General features: G+C 36.6%; 1 protein-coding gene across 1 annotated transcript; it reads left to right on the top strand.

The window, feature by feature from the left end:
- Positions 1–5,266: 5,266 nt before the first annotated feature.
- Positions 5,267–13,511, top strand: tsn (translin). The gene is made up of 6 exons (XM_038277754.1): positions 5,267–5,468; positions 5,730–5,823; positions 8,642–8,738; positions 9,388–9,503; positions 9,581–9,660; positions 12,440–13,511. The coding sequence occupies exons 1-6, from the start codon at positions 5,394–5,396 to the stop codon at positions 12,665–12,667; spliced, it is 690 nt and encodes a 229-aa protein (XP_038133682.1). The 5' UTR covers positions 5,267–5,393; the 3' UTR covers positions 12,668–13,511.
- Positions 13,512–14,755: the final 1,244 nt, after the last annotated feature.

The raw sequence follows: 14,755 nt of genomic DNA, 5'->3' as shown, positions 1-14,755 counted from the left end.
GATCTGGAATAAACTCTGTTACTTTTTTACTCCTGTTTTATAGTCCTTTTTATATGGTTTTACCCAGTTTGAGTTAAGAGTAGTAAATAACTTGCTCCCAGGAAAAGAACCGGTGAGAAGGCCCCCGGGGCACAACAGCTTCTTCCAAGGGGACAAATCCTCCTCATTTTGACAATAACTAGAAAAAGCTGTTTCTGAGAAACAGCAAAGTGGGAATGCTTTATTCTGCTGAATGAAAAAGAAAAATTAGCTAAAGAAACTGAATAATGGAAAAAAGCAGAATTTAGCTGAAAAACCTATGAAAATGTAATAGGAAGTAATCAGAAATTTCAAACTGTAGAAAACAATGGAATGGAAAAAGACTCATCTTAAAAGCTGCACAGCCAAACCATACATGATATAAAAAAAAATATCATTCAATGTGAGCACTAGGAGGGTCTGATGATAATACTTCATAGGTTTCTAGAAAATTTCAAAATAAATTTTGACGGGGGGCCACATACTGCCCGCTCGGGAACCCCGGCCAATAGTGCCCATACACGTGATATTGGGGCTCCCTAGACCCCAGACCAATTGCTTACGCCTTTGAGGGCTCCTGAAGGACAGAACAAGGGCAATCCCATTTGCACAGAGAGCTGTTTGCCACTTTGGCTGAAAGGTGCGAAATAGATGTACGCAACATCTGACGCACAAGGGCCATATGGGTTGTCGATAAAGCATTGTAGTGATGAAAGCACTGTTGGCGGCCTCAGCTCGCATGTTATGAGCCGTTGTAGTGATGAAAGCACTGTTGGCAGGCTTAGGCTGCATGTTACGAGGTTAGATGATGCTTTATTACAGTGGAAATGTTAGAGCCTTATTAAGAAATGCTCACTGAGGTGCGTTGTCAACAGGCCTCGGCAGTGTAATTTGAAGAAATTGGTTAAGTCGAGTCATAGCTATGAGCCATACGACACAACAAATGAGTGTGCATAAGAAAGAGGCTTTTATATTGTAATCTTATTTTGAAAGTCTACCATGGATGTGTGTCAAGGGAAGGGCCATGCCCAGCAGTGATATAGAATCCATTTCCAAATGTGAAATCACTGGTTTTCCATGTTATTGGGTGAATAGATGCTGTATTAGAGTGTACATGGGAGACTTATATTGTGAAATTTGCTCTGGGATGTGTTTTGAAAAGGTCCCTAGAGTCTAATAGAAACAAGCTGGTGGAGTTTGGGTCATAATGCTGAGCCATTTGCATCAATTAATACACCAGTATAATCTAGAGGCTTTTATTTTGTGGGGTTTATACAAGCTCTGAGATGGCTCTGGTGTAAAGAAAACTCACAAAGAAATGTCTCAAAGTGTTATATCTGATTCAAAGAAATGACTAGTGGAGAAAAAAAATGTTCTGTACACAACGATTCACAGGTGATTTCATCCTTGATGCTTTGAGCCATGCTGCATTACTCATTCATACACTGGAAGTCTGACAATCCTCTATTTGAAGCAGGAATATTACAAACACTGCTGCAAAAATCCAGACCTCTAAAGATATTGTATAAGAAGTGCTAAATCAATATCAGTCGCTGCTGGCAGAATAGGTAAATTATTGTGTTTTTGTGTGACTGAATGAAAATTTTAACATATTGCAATTAAAGTATAAATTGTGCTTTAACTTTAGGCTTGGGCATAATTTCATTTTGCATGGAATATTATTAAATATATATATTTCCATGTATTGACATTTTCTTACGGTTTTATCATTAGACCAATATTCATCCCTATATAACTCTCTGAATGCACTAGTGACTTTTTTTTTTAATCTAACTTCATTACAGCTTTATTATTTTGAGGTTAATTGGTTAAAACCAAGAAGTTATAGTTTTATTGCTGAAAGCTAATGTTTTCATACTACTAAAAACAAAACAAATGTTTAGTTTTTTTCATTAGTGGCATTAAGTGAAAGTAAGTATTTCCTATTTCAGTTCAAGTAGGGTTACCAAAATAGTTTTTCATTTCCTTAATGCCTGCAACATGAAGAAGATAAGTTTCTTTGATTTGATTTAAATACTCAAACACATTGCTATGCAAACAAAAACCCCAGCATAATTTAATCTGATAAAATTTTGCTAATGCACTCCGTGACAAAGACCTTAATCAGTGATGCCAAAAGTACTCACTTTCCGTACTTGAGTAAAAGTACAGATACTTGTGTTAAAAAATACTCTGGTAAAAGTGGAAGTACTGATTAAACTTCTTTACTCAAGTAAAAGTAACAAAGTACAGGCTTGTAAATTTACTTAAAGTATAAAAGTAAAAGTAGAAACCACTTTTTTCATGCCGTTGCCTACATTTTAAATGGATGTCTGCCAATAGGACTAGATCTCTGCTGTGTTCATTTTCAATCATCTCGTCGTCCATGCTACTATGCTAACACCACCACTACCAAGCTGCAATGATTTGCCACGAATGAATACCGCCGAATCTGTCGATTCATCTTGTAGTGGTGCGTCAAATGCAACGTAGATTCCAATCCAATTAGATTAAATTTGGTATTGATGACATGAAAAATAATAACGGTAACTCCATTGAAATGATTCAAAACTAAAGTAACGAGACAATTTTTAAAATGTAAGGAGTAGAAAGTACAGATATTTTTGTAAAAATGTAAGGAGTAGAAGTAAAAAGTCGCCATAAAAATAAGTAGTAAAGTAAAGTAAAAATATCAGAAAAATCTACTCGAGTACATTAACGAAGTATTTGTACTTCGTTACTTCCCATCTCTGACCTTAATCCTTGGTAATGTGTCGTGTGGTCTGGTGAAACTGGAGTTAAAATATTTCACCTTAAATACAGTTGTTTTATTTGAGTGAAAAGGCAAAAAGATTGCAATGTGAAGGGCATTGTCTCAAATGTGAAGAACAGGGATGACAGCATCATGTTGTATTTGGCTGCTAGAGGACAGGTGCTGCTCACATGAAAACATCATAAGAAAAGAGATGAAGTGTCATCTTTATTCTTAGAGAGAGACGATAACACTAGAGTCTCTTTATAGAGTTGTAACATGAGGTATTTTTGAGGCAGCGTTTGAAGACAGAATGCAGGGAGTTAAAAGTTTGGACAAAATCGGATAATAACCTTAAAGGTATAGAGGATGATCTTTTATTTCTGGGTGGATCCTCCAAATTATCAATTATTCTGATAATATGTTTACACAAGACCATCCGACATGCTCAATCCGTTAACTATCTTTTTATCAACATGCACACTTTCAGGCGTATATCTGTAGTGAGCTTCTGTATGGCAGAGGGTGAGAAGAGGTAAAGTGTCTACGAAGTGTATGGGAAGAAAAGAAAGGCCTCAGATATATCCCAGAATGCTTTGCACAGACAGCTCTCCGCTGCAGGACATCCATTCAGTGGTGAGAGTAAAGTGACAGCAACTTCTTCTGCCCATTCAAGTTAGAAAACTTGCAACTCTGCAGTGTTTCAGCAGGTATGTTGCCAAACCCAAAGCGCTATTATCCAAATGATCTGTTTTTGTTTTATTCACTTCTCTAAACTGTAAAATGTGAATTAAATCATGTTACACAAATATCCCAGGCTAAGCTCTTTCTTTCTTTTTTTTTATTTAATTAAAGTTTCTCAATAACATATGACTTTCCATTCCAGTGGATTGTTTTTGATTTTTTTTTTCTTGGATTAAGACCAATTTATGGACTATGATGATAAAATCACAATATGGTGAAAGTTGATCATCAAAGGCCAGATGGTTAAACAATTTATGGCGAGTTAAAATGATGAAGAGTTTAATAGATTTTGTTGTTTCAGTTCTTCCATTATTTTATTACTTTTGCCTCTTATATTCATATAGAATTAATAAACTTCTGATTTATCATAATATATATTATGTAATTGTAGCTCCTCTTGCTGTTCCCCTTGATAATAGCATTATTTAGGTAGTAGAGTCAATGTTGGGCATTCACTACTTCTCACAGTTTAAATGAAGAAGGGTTAACAGATTAGAAATGTATTTTGTCCAGTTTTTACTTTTAAAATAAGCTTTTAAGCTTTATTATAAGTTTACGAACTAACCCAACCAAAAAACCTGCAGTCGAGTTTGTGTAACTTATTGATTTTTTTAAATTTATTTATTTATTTTTTTACTTACAGGTTAAACAAAAAATGTGCATTGAATTACCAATGAACATATGAGAGTATACGTTGAGGCTTAAAACTCTGTTTACATGTATGGTTAATACAGCTATTCCTTATTTGTGCACATTAATTATGTTTTTGATAAAAATCCTTTCACTAAAATGCCATCAGAATGCTTATAATATTAAGTTTGTCTCAGCCCCCACCCCTTCAGTGTCCACCACATTGGATCAATCCATTTGCTGCACATGTTCAGAAAGGTCCAAACAGACAGCAGCAAACCTTTTAAAAACAAACAGTGTGAAGAGCAGAAAAGAAGGACAGTGTTATGTACTTTTTCCGTCGCTATTTTGGAAACACAGGAAGACACAATGGGCTAAGTGAGCTCAATGCTTGCAAAAAATCTTTCATTCCTTTAGAGACTGCATGAAAAGTCAGCTGAGTAGAAAACAGAGAGGAAAACAACAAGAAAAGGGACAAGAAGAGAGGGACAAAACATAGAACAAATAATGTATGTCTCTTCTATAAAAAAATTCTATATCCGTCTGTATAATGGGTCTGTTTTATGTCTTGTCTTCTCAATTCAGAGGGCCCCTTGCCTGTTTTTGCCAAGGGCCTCAAATTTCCTGAATCTGTCCCTGGGCTTATCGCAGGCAAAGGCAAACAGAATGCAAACAGAAAAGGATGGGAAACAACAACTAGGAAAACATAAATTCAGTTCAGAGTGATAGAGCCTTTAAGGCTTTTACATTGGTACAGTACATCAAGGAACACGTATATGAAGACAATTAGGTAAAAAAGACGTTCAATCTGAGTTTTAACTTTCAACTTAAAAACTTTACAGCTGGGAATATGGAATTTTTCTACCAATAATATTAGGGTTAAGAGAAAAAATAAATCATTTTTTGGGTGTACAAACACAAAGAGCCAAATTATATAGTTCAATTTTTTTTTTTGTGGCCTTTGTGCTTTATTTATTTTATTATTATTATTATTATTATTATTATTATTATTATTATTATTATTATTATTATATTGAAATATTTTCCTAACAAACAAATATACAGATTTTTGGCCTGTATTTTTTATTGTTTTATGTATTTTTGCCGGATGACGTAGGTGGAGACGTCATATCCACGCGCTGGCTGAAGGGGATCTTACCGTTTATCTGCACGTTGATTTTTTGGGGGGTTTCTTACCTGCTAGCAGCTAATTTTTCAGCGTCGGTTTTGTTCTGGAAATATCCCCGAAATGTCAGAAATGTCTGTGACTGAGATGTTCAGCTACATCCAGGGCTTTTTGAGCGCCGACCAGGACGTCAGAGAGGTATGACCGCGAAGCTCGCGCCTTGAGGCTAACAACATTAGCGCCCCACACCGTTAGCTAGTGAGCTAACCCGAGATGAAACCCTTTATTCCTTTAAAAAATATTATTTCTTCTGAAAATTTCAACTGAAATACACCTTATTGAGTCGCGATATTTATTATTTGTGTTACACTTACACATATATATATATAATTTTGTTTTAATCTTTTCATAGTTATCAGTGTTATGTATTTCCTTATAAACCTGTTTTTTTCCTGGCAGGATATCCGTAAGGTGGTCCAGAATTTGGAGCAGACTGCCAGGGAAATCCTAACTGTGCTTCAAAGTGTCCACCAGCCTTCTGGGTTCAAAGAGAGTGAGTTTTAAAGTGGAGTTCTAGTGTATGGAGGACCAGCTCTGCCATATTTAAAAATAAATACAGAAAAAATAGAAACTCAATAAATAAATAAGAATACAATCCATTGCTCTCAAAAATACAATAAACAAATTAATGTAGGTAAAAATTAAATGATAAAGACATAATGTGTATATATATATATACATATATATATGTATATATGTGTATATATATATTAATTAGCTTCTTTATTGATTCGCCTTTGTAGTAATTACCTTATTTATTACCTACTTATTTTTAAATACTTATTTATATGCATGTCATAATATTTTTGTCTGGTTTATTCTTCCTTTTCTGTTTTTTTTACCCTCTTTATTCAACGCTATTTATTTCTGCCTGTTGTTTTTACATTTCTGTATGCATTTCTGCCTCATTATGCAAATGCCGAGGGGGTGTGTTTTAGAGGGTCAACTCTGTTCATTGGCTGGTAAGCATTTTACTGCATCCGTCGAATGTACAGGAGGAGAGGAGAGTTTTGAAATCGAGTCTGAGTCACAGGCTGTTTCTCAATTTATAGGAACGTGAGTATGGACTTGTGTCCTCGCTAAATATGTTCTTGAGAAGAACCCAGTAAAGTCTGGACTTGGGGCGAACGGGAGCACACAGCATAAATCTGGGTGAATTGGGACAGAAGTGTTCTTGTGGCATCACCACACGCTCGGCTCGTCTAAAGCTGCTTTTCACCTCCTGTTATTAATAGTCTCTAGATAATAATAAATTTGTACTTTTTTCAAATATTAGGGGGAATAATAATTAACACAGTCAGATAAACACAAATAGAATAGCCTAGTAAACTAGCCCAAAACTAGGCCAAAATCATTTTTGCCAGCGAGTGGTCTAGCCTCGTTCAATGCCCCAGGCCCTAGAACTGGCAGAGATTTTTTTTGAATTTCTGGATGCAAAGCGGGCGGGGTTTTGAGGGCGTTACGACAAAGCTACGTGACGTTGGAGAAAGCACAATGAAGAAGATGGCAGCAACTATTGAACGGTTCTCGTTTGACTCAGCTTTGGAATCAGTTTAGGAAGGATTAGACTTGGGGTTTTCGTTGAAACGTGAGCAGGAAGAGGCTCTACGCTCATTCATCTTTAAGATGGACGCATTTGCCATTTTACTGACAGGCTGTTTGTTTACACTCTCCCACCACCTTTCTGTCAGGCTTACTACGTCGCAGTCAGTTGCGCTCATTGTGTCAGAGCGTTGGCCAATAGGCACAGACAGCGGTTTGAAAGACAACAGGTTGTTCTGATCAACAATCTTCCGATGTCTCATTCATCAGGGCCAGACTAAATTACACGTTTAATCTCACTTTTAGTCTGGTTTATGTGGCTACAAATCAAATTCACATTTTGGCAAATAAAACAAAAAAACTCACCATCATAACCAGCGGTCCTTCACACACGGCTACGCCGAGAAAGGGCTGCTGCAGACGGGCTAGGATTAGACCTGGCTGCTGTTAGCCACGGTGGTCCGCTGGTTGCCGTGGTCCTCTCAACTTCAGATTTCTTTTTTTATTACGCATTAAATCGGTAGATGGGCCATATAGTGATGCTTAAAAGTTTAATGTTCTTGCCTCAAATGATGTTAAAACGTAGTTTCATTGAATAATAGCAACAGAAAAGAGAACTTTTAACTACCCTGAGCTCTACAAGTTAAGAAGATTAGCCGCCAACCAATGGGCAGAAATTGCCCCTCAAAGACACACCTCTCCTTATTTGCATAATGAAGCAGAATTTTTTTTTTTTTTTACTTTATTTATATAACAAACCAATAGTGTACAAAGACTTGTTGAGGTACAAACATTACAACGTCAGTAGAGAAAAAAAAAATAGAGGCCATAAGGCCAATGAATAAATATAGAGCAAGATTTAAAACAAAAGAAAAGGAGAAATACTGGCAGTTACTTTTTTTTTTGGCAGAAATGGATTTCAAATGTTTCAAATGAGGTGTAATACAATTTAAATTGGTTAAGAAAAAATTCAAAACAAGGAGTAGAACCTCTCCATTTACAGCAATGTATATGATTTTTGATGAGCAAGAAAACAATATTAACCATATTTGAAATTTTACTATCAAGGTCATCAACATAATACAACATGTGGGTGATTTTTATCTCTTGGATGTCCTCAGTTTTATTTTTTTGATGTATCTCCATAGTTTAAAAGAAAAGGGACAGGAAAAAAGAGATGATTTATTGATTAATCTGGACATTCTCAAAAGGCACAGCATGTTAAGTCAAATTTTGATCTTTTGTGCAAAAATTCTGTCTCTCTTTAACCTTTGGTGAAACCGGCCATTTAGCAAACTTAGAGAATGCTTTCTGAAATAGGGGCAAATTAGTTGTTGTCAAATAATGAGGCAGAAATGCATACAGAAATGTAGAAACAACAGGCAGAAATAAATAGGGTAAAAAAATACAAAGGAAGAATAAAAAAAGACAAAAGATATAACATGCACATAAATACGTACTTAGAAAATAAGTAATTAATAAATAAAGTTGAAGATAAAACGGACAATAAATAAATACGGTAATTGTTACAAAGGCGAATAAATAAAGAAGCTAATTAAAAGAGATATATACATTTATGTCTCACTGTATAATTTAATTTCTACCTACATTTATTTGTTTATTGTATTTTTGGGGCCAATTAAATGTATGCTTATTTATTTCTTTATTTTTAAATATAGTAGTAGTAGAGCTGGTCCTCCATACTAGGGCAATGTTGGCTTCTTCTAAAGTCACAAACCTCATTAAGATATTTTTGTTTCACTTTTTAGTTCCCAGTAAATGTGCCAAGGCAAGAGAGCTGTTCTGCACTGTGAGGAGTCAACTGTCTGAGCTCAAAACAAAATTCCCTGTGGAGCAGTATTACAGGTAGTCGGCTATTTGGACAACATTAATCCTGATTGGTATTAAAAAAATAATAATTTTACATCACATTGTTCACTTTTACTACAAAGAAACATACATGCTAGAAGTATCTCAAAATATCTGCTTCTTATCCCTCATAAGTCTTATAGATGTCTTATATTTATGCTTTTTCTTAGGGCTGCACCAATCGATTTTTTAGTAACCGATTAATCTATAGGTCTTTTTAGATTAATCGACAAAAACATTCTTGATACTTTGAAATAAAGAAAAAAAAACGTTGATGCACATTTGAAATTGCAAAAAACGTTAAAAAATTTATATTCATAGAGATTTAATTATGTTATTATAAAAATAAAGAAGCAATTAAATTTTTTGTTGAAAATGTATTCTATGTTTACAAATGTTTTCATTTTGAATCTGTAGAGTGTTGTCTTAATTAGTGCTTAAGTATGTTATTCTTTCAGAAAATGGTTTAAGAAGCAGTGTAACATTACTCAGGGTAACAATGTTATTCGATTACTAAATCTATTTTCAATGAACAATAAATCCGATTAATCGTTTCAGCCCTAGTTTTTATTAGCCTTAATGCCTTCCTTTGTTTCACTTGTAAACTCATTTCCACTTTATATTTTACCCGTTACTTTAATTTCAGGTTCCACGAACACTGGCGGTTTGTCCTGCAGCGGTTGGCCTTCTTAGCAGCCTTTGCTGTCTACCTGGAAAGTGAAAACCTTGTCACACGGGAGGAGGTGGCTCAGATACTTGGAAGTAAGGACCATGTTTTGTTTCAGAACTATCATTATCTCTTTGAAGGTCTCCCTAACTCTGCCATTTCTCTCTGGCAGTCGAGGTTGTGCGAGAGAAGGGCTTTCATCTGGATATTGAAGATTTTCTAGCAGGAGTGCTGATTATGGCTAGTGAACTGGTGAGTTTGGCCGATGGTTTGCTGTTACAATAATTATATTTCAAAAAAGAAAACTAAGCACAAGGCAGCTTAAATTTGCTAAAGAAATATGGGAATGCATCCATTGAAGTTAACAAAGTCACACACACACCATATGCGGGTTTAAAAGGTGAATATAGGTTTAGTATTTACTGGACCAAACCAGCACCTTAAGGGCAGATTATACTTCTGCAACCGCAAACGTCAAATGTCGCTTGGGTCTGGTTGCGAACCAGTTTTGCTGGTATGCTTCTGCACCATCAGTTTAGAATTTCTAGGGACGCACAGCAGTTTCCCGCCAAAGTACAAGGGGGAGCCTATTTGAGAACTCGCGAGAACTTTGGCAGTGCCGGCGGGAGTATTTATCTTCCAAAACAACAATGGCGCGTCTGCCAAGATATCACGGTCACAGGGATGGATCTAGAGTTATTAGACATAGCAGAGGAACAAGGTTCTATTAATGGAGTCAGCAAAAAGACCAATTAGCCTTTTGTCATAGTTGTCCATTGTAGTTGTTCCTCGGTTTTTATCCCGAAAGGCATACCAAGGACAAATTACAGCTTGAAGCTAATTCTACCCAAACTGTGGCTAATTCTACCAAAAAGAGTCAAATGCTCTCTACTTTACTTGACTCAGATGGTAAAACAGAGCTGATGTTGCAGGAAGATATTGGGGAAAAAATGTAGCAGAGAATGTGATATCTTTTTAATAGACTGATGGTAATGAAAGGGACAGTTAGAGTAATAAAACCATGCTAAACAACACCTAAGAAACGTTTTGCTTGCGGACCACCCTTGCAGCACTCGATGGTCTGTTTGCTGACTTGTCACAGGATGACAGAGGTTAAAGTTTCCCTCCATTCAGAAAGAGCAGAATGACACTCTGTGGTCTCACAGGCCGGTCTGTTTGTAATTCATTTATTGCACCACTAGATGGAGGTAAATCTTAGTGTCTCTTTTAAGGAGGTGAAAGGAAAGACAACGCTTCTGTTTCACACATTTTTTTCTTCTGCTATTAAATATCTTCATTTTTGCGCACTGGTTTTTAATATCAAGACAGGAAAATCATCAGCCTTGGAATATTAAAGTCTTTCATTCTTTTATTATTATTATTGATACGAATAATTTTAAACCACCTTTTGAATAACAGACAGATTAACAATTTCAAAGTCTTAATCATCCTGTGTAATTAACTTCCCTTTATAAAATGTAGTCAAATTTTACAAAGCAGGTGTTGGAGACATCAGACTACAAATCTGAATAAAAGCTATTTCTTTTTAGTACTTATAAAGCTCTCATAAGAACAGATTAGCCATCATTAGATTGGCTAATTAGATCCTGGAGATTTTTACCTACAAACTTCTAACTTGCAGAGCTTAAACCTGAGGCATAAGAGTTAAAAAGTGTAATTAATATTTTTGACCTACAAACTCCTTACTTCAAAAGATCAAAAGTTATTCTAAGATTTTTTGCTGTAATACAGCATGTGGGCGTGGCATAACCCCAAATTCTGACTTCTTGCCCTAACATAAAAACACAACAGCCCCAGGCCATGTTTTAGAGAGAATGATGAAACTTGGTACACAAATATGACCCAAAAAGATGTACAAAAATGTCTCTTGGAGCCCTGGTCAAAACTCCACTGGAAGTCGGCCATTTTGGATCAAATATGCCATTTTCTGTTATTGACTCATGTAGTGAGTCCTACAGCGTTTGAGTTACAAGATTCAAACGGTTTTTGCATGAAATTTAGGCATAGATGGTTAAAAGTCATCAAAATAATTTTTATACATTGAAGCATGTGGGCATGGCCAAGCATCAAAATCTTTCCTCCAGCCATACAGCATCATAGTTTTAGAACCTCAATAAGCAACATGAGTACATTTTTTTTTGTGCCATCTTCGAACAGCTTTCAATTCATTTCAGTTTATTTCTATAGCGCCAATTCAAAACACGTCATCTTAAGGCCCTTTACAGTTCGCCAAATCATACAGTCAAATTGATTCACAGGTTTCTAACGAAGGAAAACCAGTTGATTGCATCGACTAATTAACTCCAGGGCAATCCCTCACACTACGCATGCTTGTGGCGACAGTGGAGAAGAAAAACTCCCTTTTAAAAGGAGGAAACCTCCAGGAGAACCAGGCTTAATGTGAGCGGCCATCTACTGAGGCCGACTGGGGTTCAGGGAGACAGAAGCAGAGATACAAAAGACAACTGTAAACCAGCTCCACAGGCGACCTCGTCCAGGAAACGCATAGCCAGGCAGAGCTCCAACACAGACAGGGTTGAAGATATCAAAATAGTTGAAGATAGACTAGCCCCGCCCCCTGAGTTCAGGATGTCCAATATTTCACTGTTGGAAGCCCTTGCTCTCGTGTGCGCGCTCTATGGGATAAGAAATGGCTAGAACTGCGGACAGGAAGGTCAGATTTGTACCACATTGGCATAGGTGTGTGGACGACGGATGTTAGAGGCAGAGAAATGCTGATCTGCAAGGGCCATCCAAAGCCACTTGCATCTTTTATTTTGTTTTACGGCACTATTTGTCTGGGGTTTTTTTTTTGACAGTAGGCTGACAGGAAAGGGGGTGTGAGAGAGGGGGGGAGACATGCATATAAGGACCATAAGCCGGATTCGAACCCGGCCTGTGTTGCTACACCATTTTTTCCCATATAGATAATTTTTCAAAGAAGTTTTTTTAAAAAACTTTCTAAAAAAAACTTTCTAACCTTTTGACTCTGTGCCATTTGCTCCTTTAGTCGCGGTTAGCAGTGAACAGTGTCACTGCAGGAGACTACAGCCGGCCGCTCCGCATCTCCAACTTCATCAATGAGCTGGACTCCGGCTTCCGTCTGCTCAACCTGAAGAACGACCCGCTGCGGAAGCGGTATGACGGTCTGAAGTACGACGTGAAGAAGATCGAAGAGGTGGTCTATGACCTGTCCATACGCGGTCTGGCCAAGGAGTCGGAATCAGGCGGAAACTAGTAGAACATGGAGGTTTGTTGGTTTGCTGTCGGAGCAGGAGGAGGAGTGTGGCAGCTTCCTCCAGCTGGGACCTCTGCAGGATTGTTGCAGGTTGGAGAACCTTTCCCCATCTGGAAGTTACAGACCCAGGAATCTGCCTGGGGTCCCCAGCAGCCAAAGACAGACTGTATGATGGTGTGTCTGTGTATGCGTGCTAATGTTTCAGCATGTATTTGTGCAAATGCATGCAGGAGCGGTGGTTAAGATGGATGTCAGTCTGTCAGAGAGGCAGCAGAGGCGGTAAAGGATCTCAGCATTCCATTTCAGAAAATCACGACTACAGGTTCTGTTTGTTGCAAGTTTTGGAAATGTGTTCTCGCCTTGTTACAGCGCCATTTGGATTCACAGTTCAGAGTCATGTTGTAAATTAAAGTGAACACTGTTGGCTTCAACCAGTTTCTGGATTAAATTTTATTTCTTTTGTTGACTTGTTAAATTTGTCAAAGCTGTTTGCTGCAGGGTTTGGTTGCTAGTCATCATAAAGCTTTTCAACCAGACGCTCATCCAAACTGGGTTCCTAAAGCCACATTTATGAAGCAAGTTTTTACACAAGTTTAAATTTCAGTGTTTATAAAATAGATAACTGTTTTTGTCACATTATTGGTTTTTTTTTTATTTTTTTTATTCTGATTGATAACATACCTACTTTACGGATGATATTGAAAAAGTGAGAAGCAAAATAATTTACAGTTAATTTCAACATTTAAAACTAGTTAAATCACCTTTATTTAGGAAACTGTTGGATTTTGTGCTACGAAAATATTGTTGAGACATATTTGTAGTTTTGATTTGTAAAAAGTGGTGGAAATAAAAAAAGTCCTACACGGCTTTCTTCTTTTTTTAAATAAAATATTGCTTTCTTGAAAAAAAGTTATTTGCACTGTGTTTATTTTCCAGCCTTCCTCATCCTACAAAGACATCTTTGAAAGAGATCCAACAAAAACGAGCCAAAAAAACATGTTTAAAATCTTTTTAATATAATTCACAATATATTACACTAAAGAAATCATACATCAGATGTTTCAAAACAAACAGGGGAAGTAAATAAACCAAATGCAACGCACAAGGTGTTTTCTTTTTGAAATTCCTGTTTCTTTAAATCCCAGCGGCAAATTAACCTTCACATGGAGTCGAGCAGCTCTGCCCTAAACACAGTGATACTTTACTTTTTGATGCTACTTTACAATTAACATAACAGCAAAAGTTGTAAATCGTTGGTCTGAGTGACTGTAAGCCTAGTAAACACACTGTTTTTCTTAAATGAAGGAACATGTTTTTTTTTTTACCAACAGATGTACTTAAGAGTAAATCTTTCTCTTAATTATAATAAAGTGCTTCCAACAAAATAAAGCCTTCATAGGTAAAAACACACTAAAAAAAGAAGGCAGTTCACTGTAAAAGGAATAATTATATTGCCTGTAAGTAGATGTGAGTGCAGACAGAGGGCAGGCTTGTCTGATGGAGAAAATTGATGCTACTGTGACAGATCTTAAAATTTGTCAGTCTTAGTCTAACAGTGATAAAGTATAAAGGCACAACAGCTCCTTGCTGGTCACAGAACACGTTTAGTAACCTGTCATGGTAACGTGGTCGGGAAGCTCGGTCCAGGAGGAGGTCGTTGGGGGAGCAGAGTTTTTCAACCTTTTATGACGGAGACAATGAAATGAGGTGACAAGAAAATGTATCACACTGGGCCACTTATTCACAAAAACGTAAAATTTGAGCTTTTATAATGTAAAATCATCACTTTGCTAAATGTAAGGACTTTGGTTTTAAGGGTTTAGGAGCTCAAATTATTTTCCCTATACTTATTAAAACAATTGTTTTTAGAAAAATACAATTGGCGGCAAGAAATACTGCTAGAATTGATTAGCTAATAAAACGAAGTACATCTATGATGCTTAAGTTGTGCAGCTCCACAGAATGCATCGATGACGTGAATGAAAAACTCTGCTCATGACACAAAGAGGTCAACTAGTATTAGAGACGCACCTTTCAGTATTTTCTATGGCCGATATCTGATCTGTCGAGGTGACCTTTTAAAATTTT

The sequence above is a fragment of the Cyprinodon tularosa genome, unplaced genomic scaffold (genome assembly GCF_016077235.1).
Source record: "Cyprinodon tularosa strain WSP-4 unplaced genomic scaffold, ASM1607723v1 ctg134, whole genome shotgun sequence".
Classification (NCBI taxonomy): Eukaryota; Metazoa; Chordata; class Actinopteri; order Cyprinodontiformes; family Cyprinodontidae; genus Cyprinodon; species Cyprinodon tularosa.
The sequence above is the reverse complement of the archived record's forward strand: the minus strand, read 5'-3'. Positions and strand labels throughout refer to the sequence as shown.

Bases quoted from the DNA above. Each gene is read 5' to 3' on its own strand.
- tsn (XM_038277754.1), top strand. From the start codon at position 5,394: ATGTCAGAAATGTCTGTGACTGAGATGTTCAGCTACATCCAGGGCTTT. The intron at 9,504-9,580 runs GTAAGGACCATG...TCTCTCTGGCAG, and splicing joins GGTGGCTCAGATACTTGGAA to TCGAGGTTGTGCGAGAGAAG. The intron at 9,661-12,439 runs GTGAGTTTGGCC...TTGCTCCTTTAG, and splicing joins TGATTATGGCTAGTGAACTG to TCGCGGTTAGCAGTGAACAG.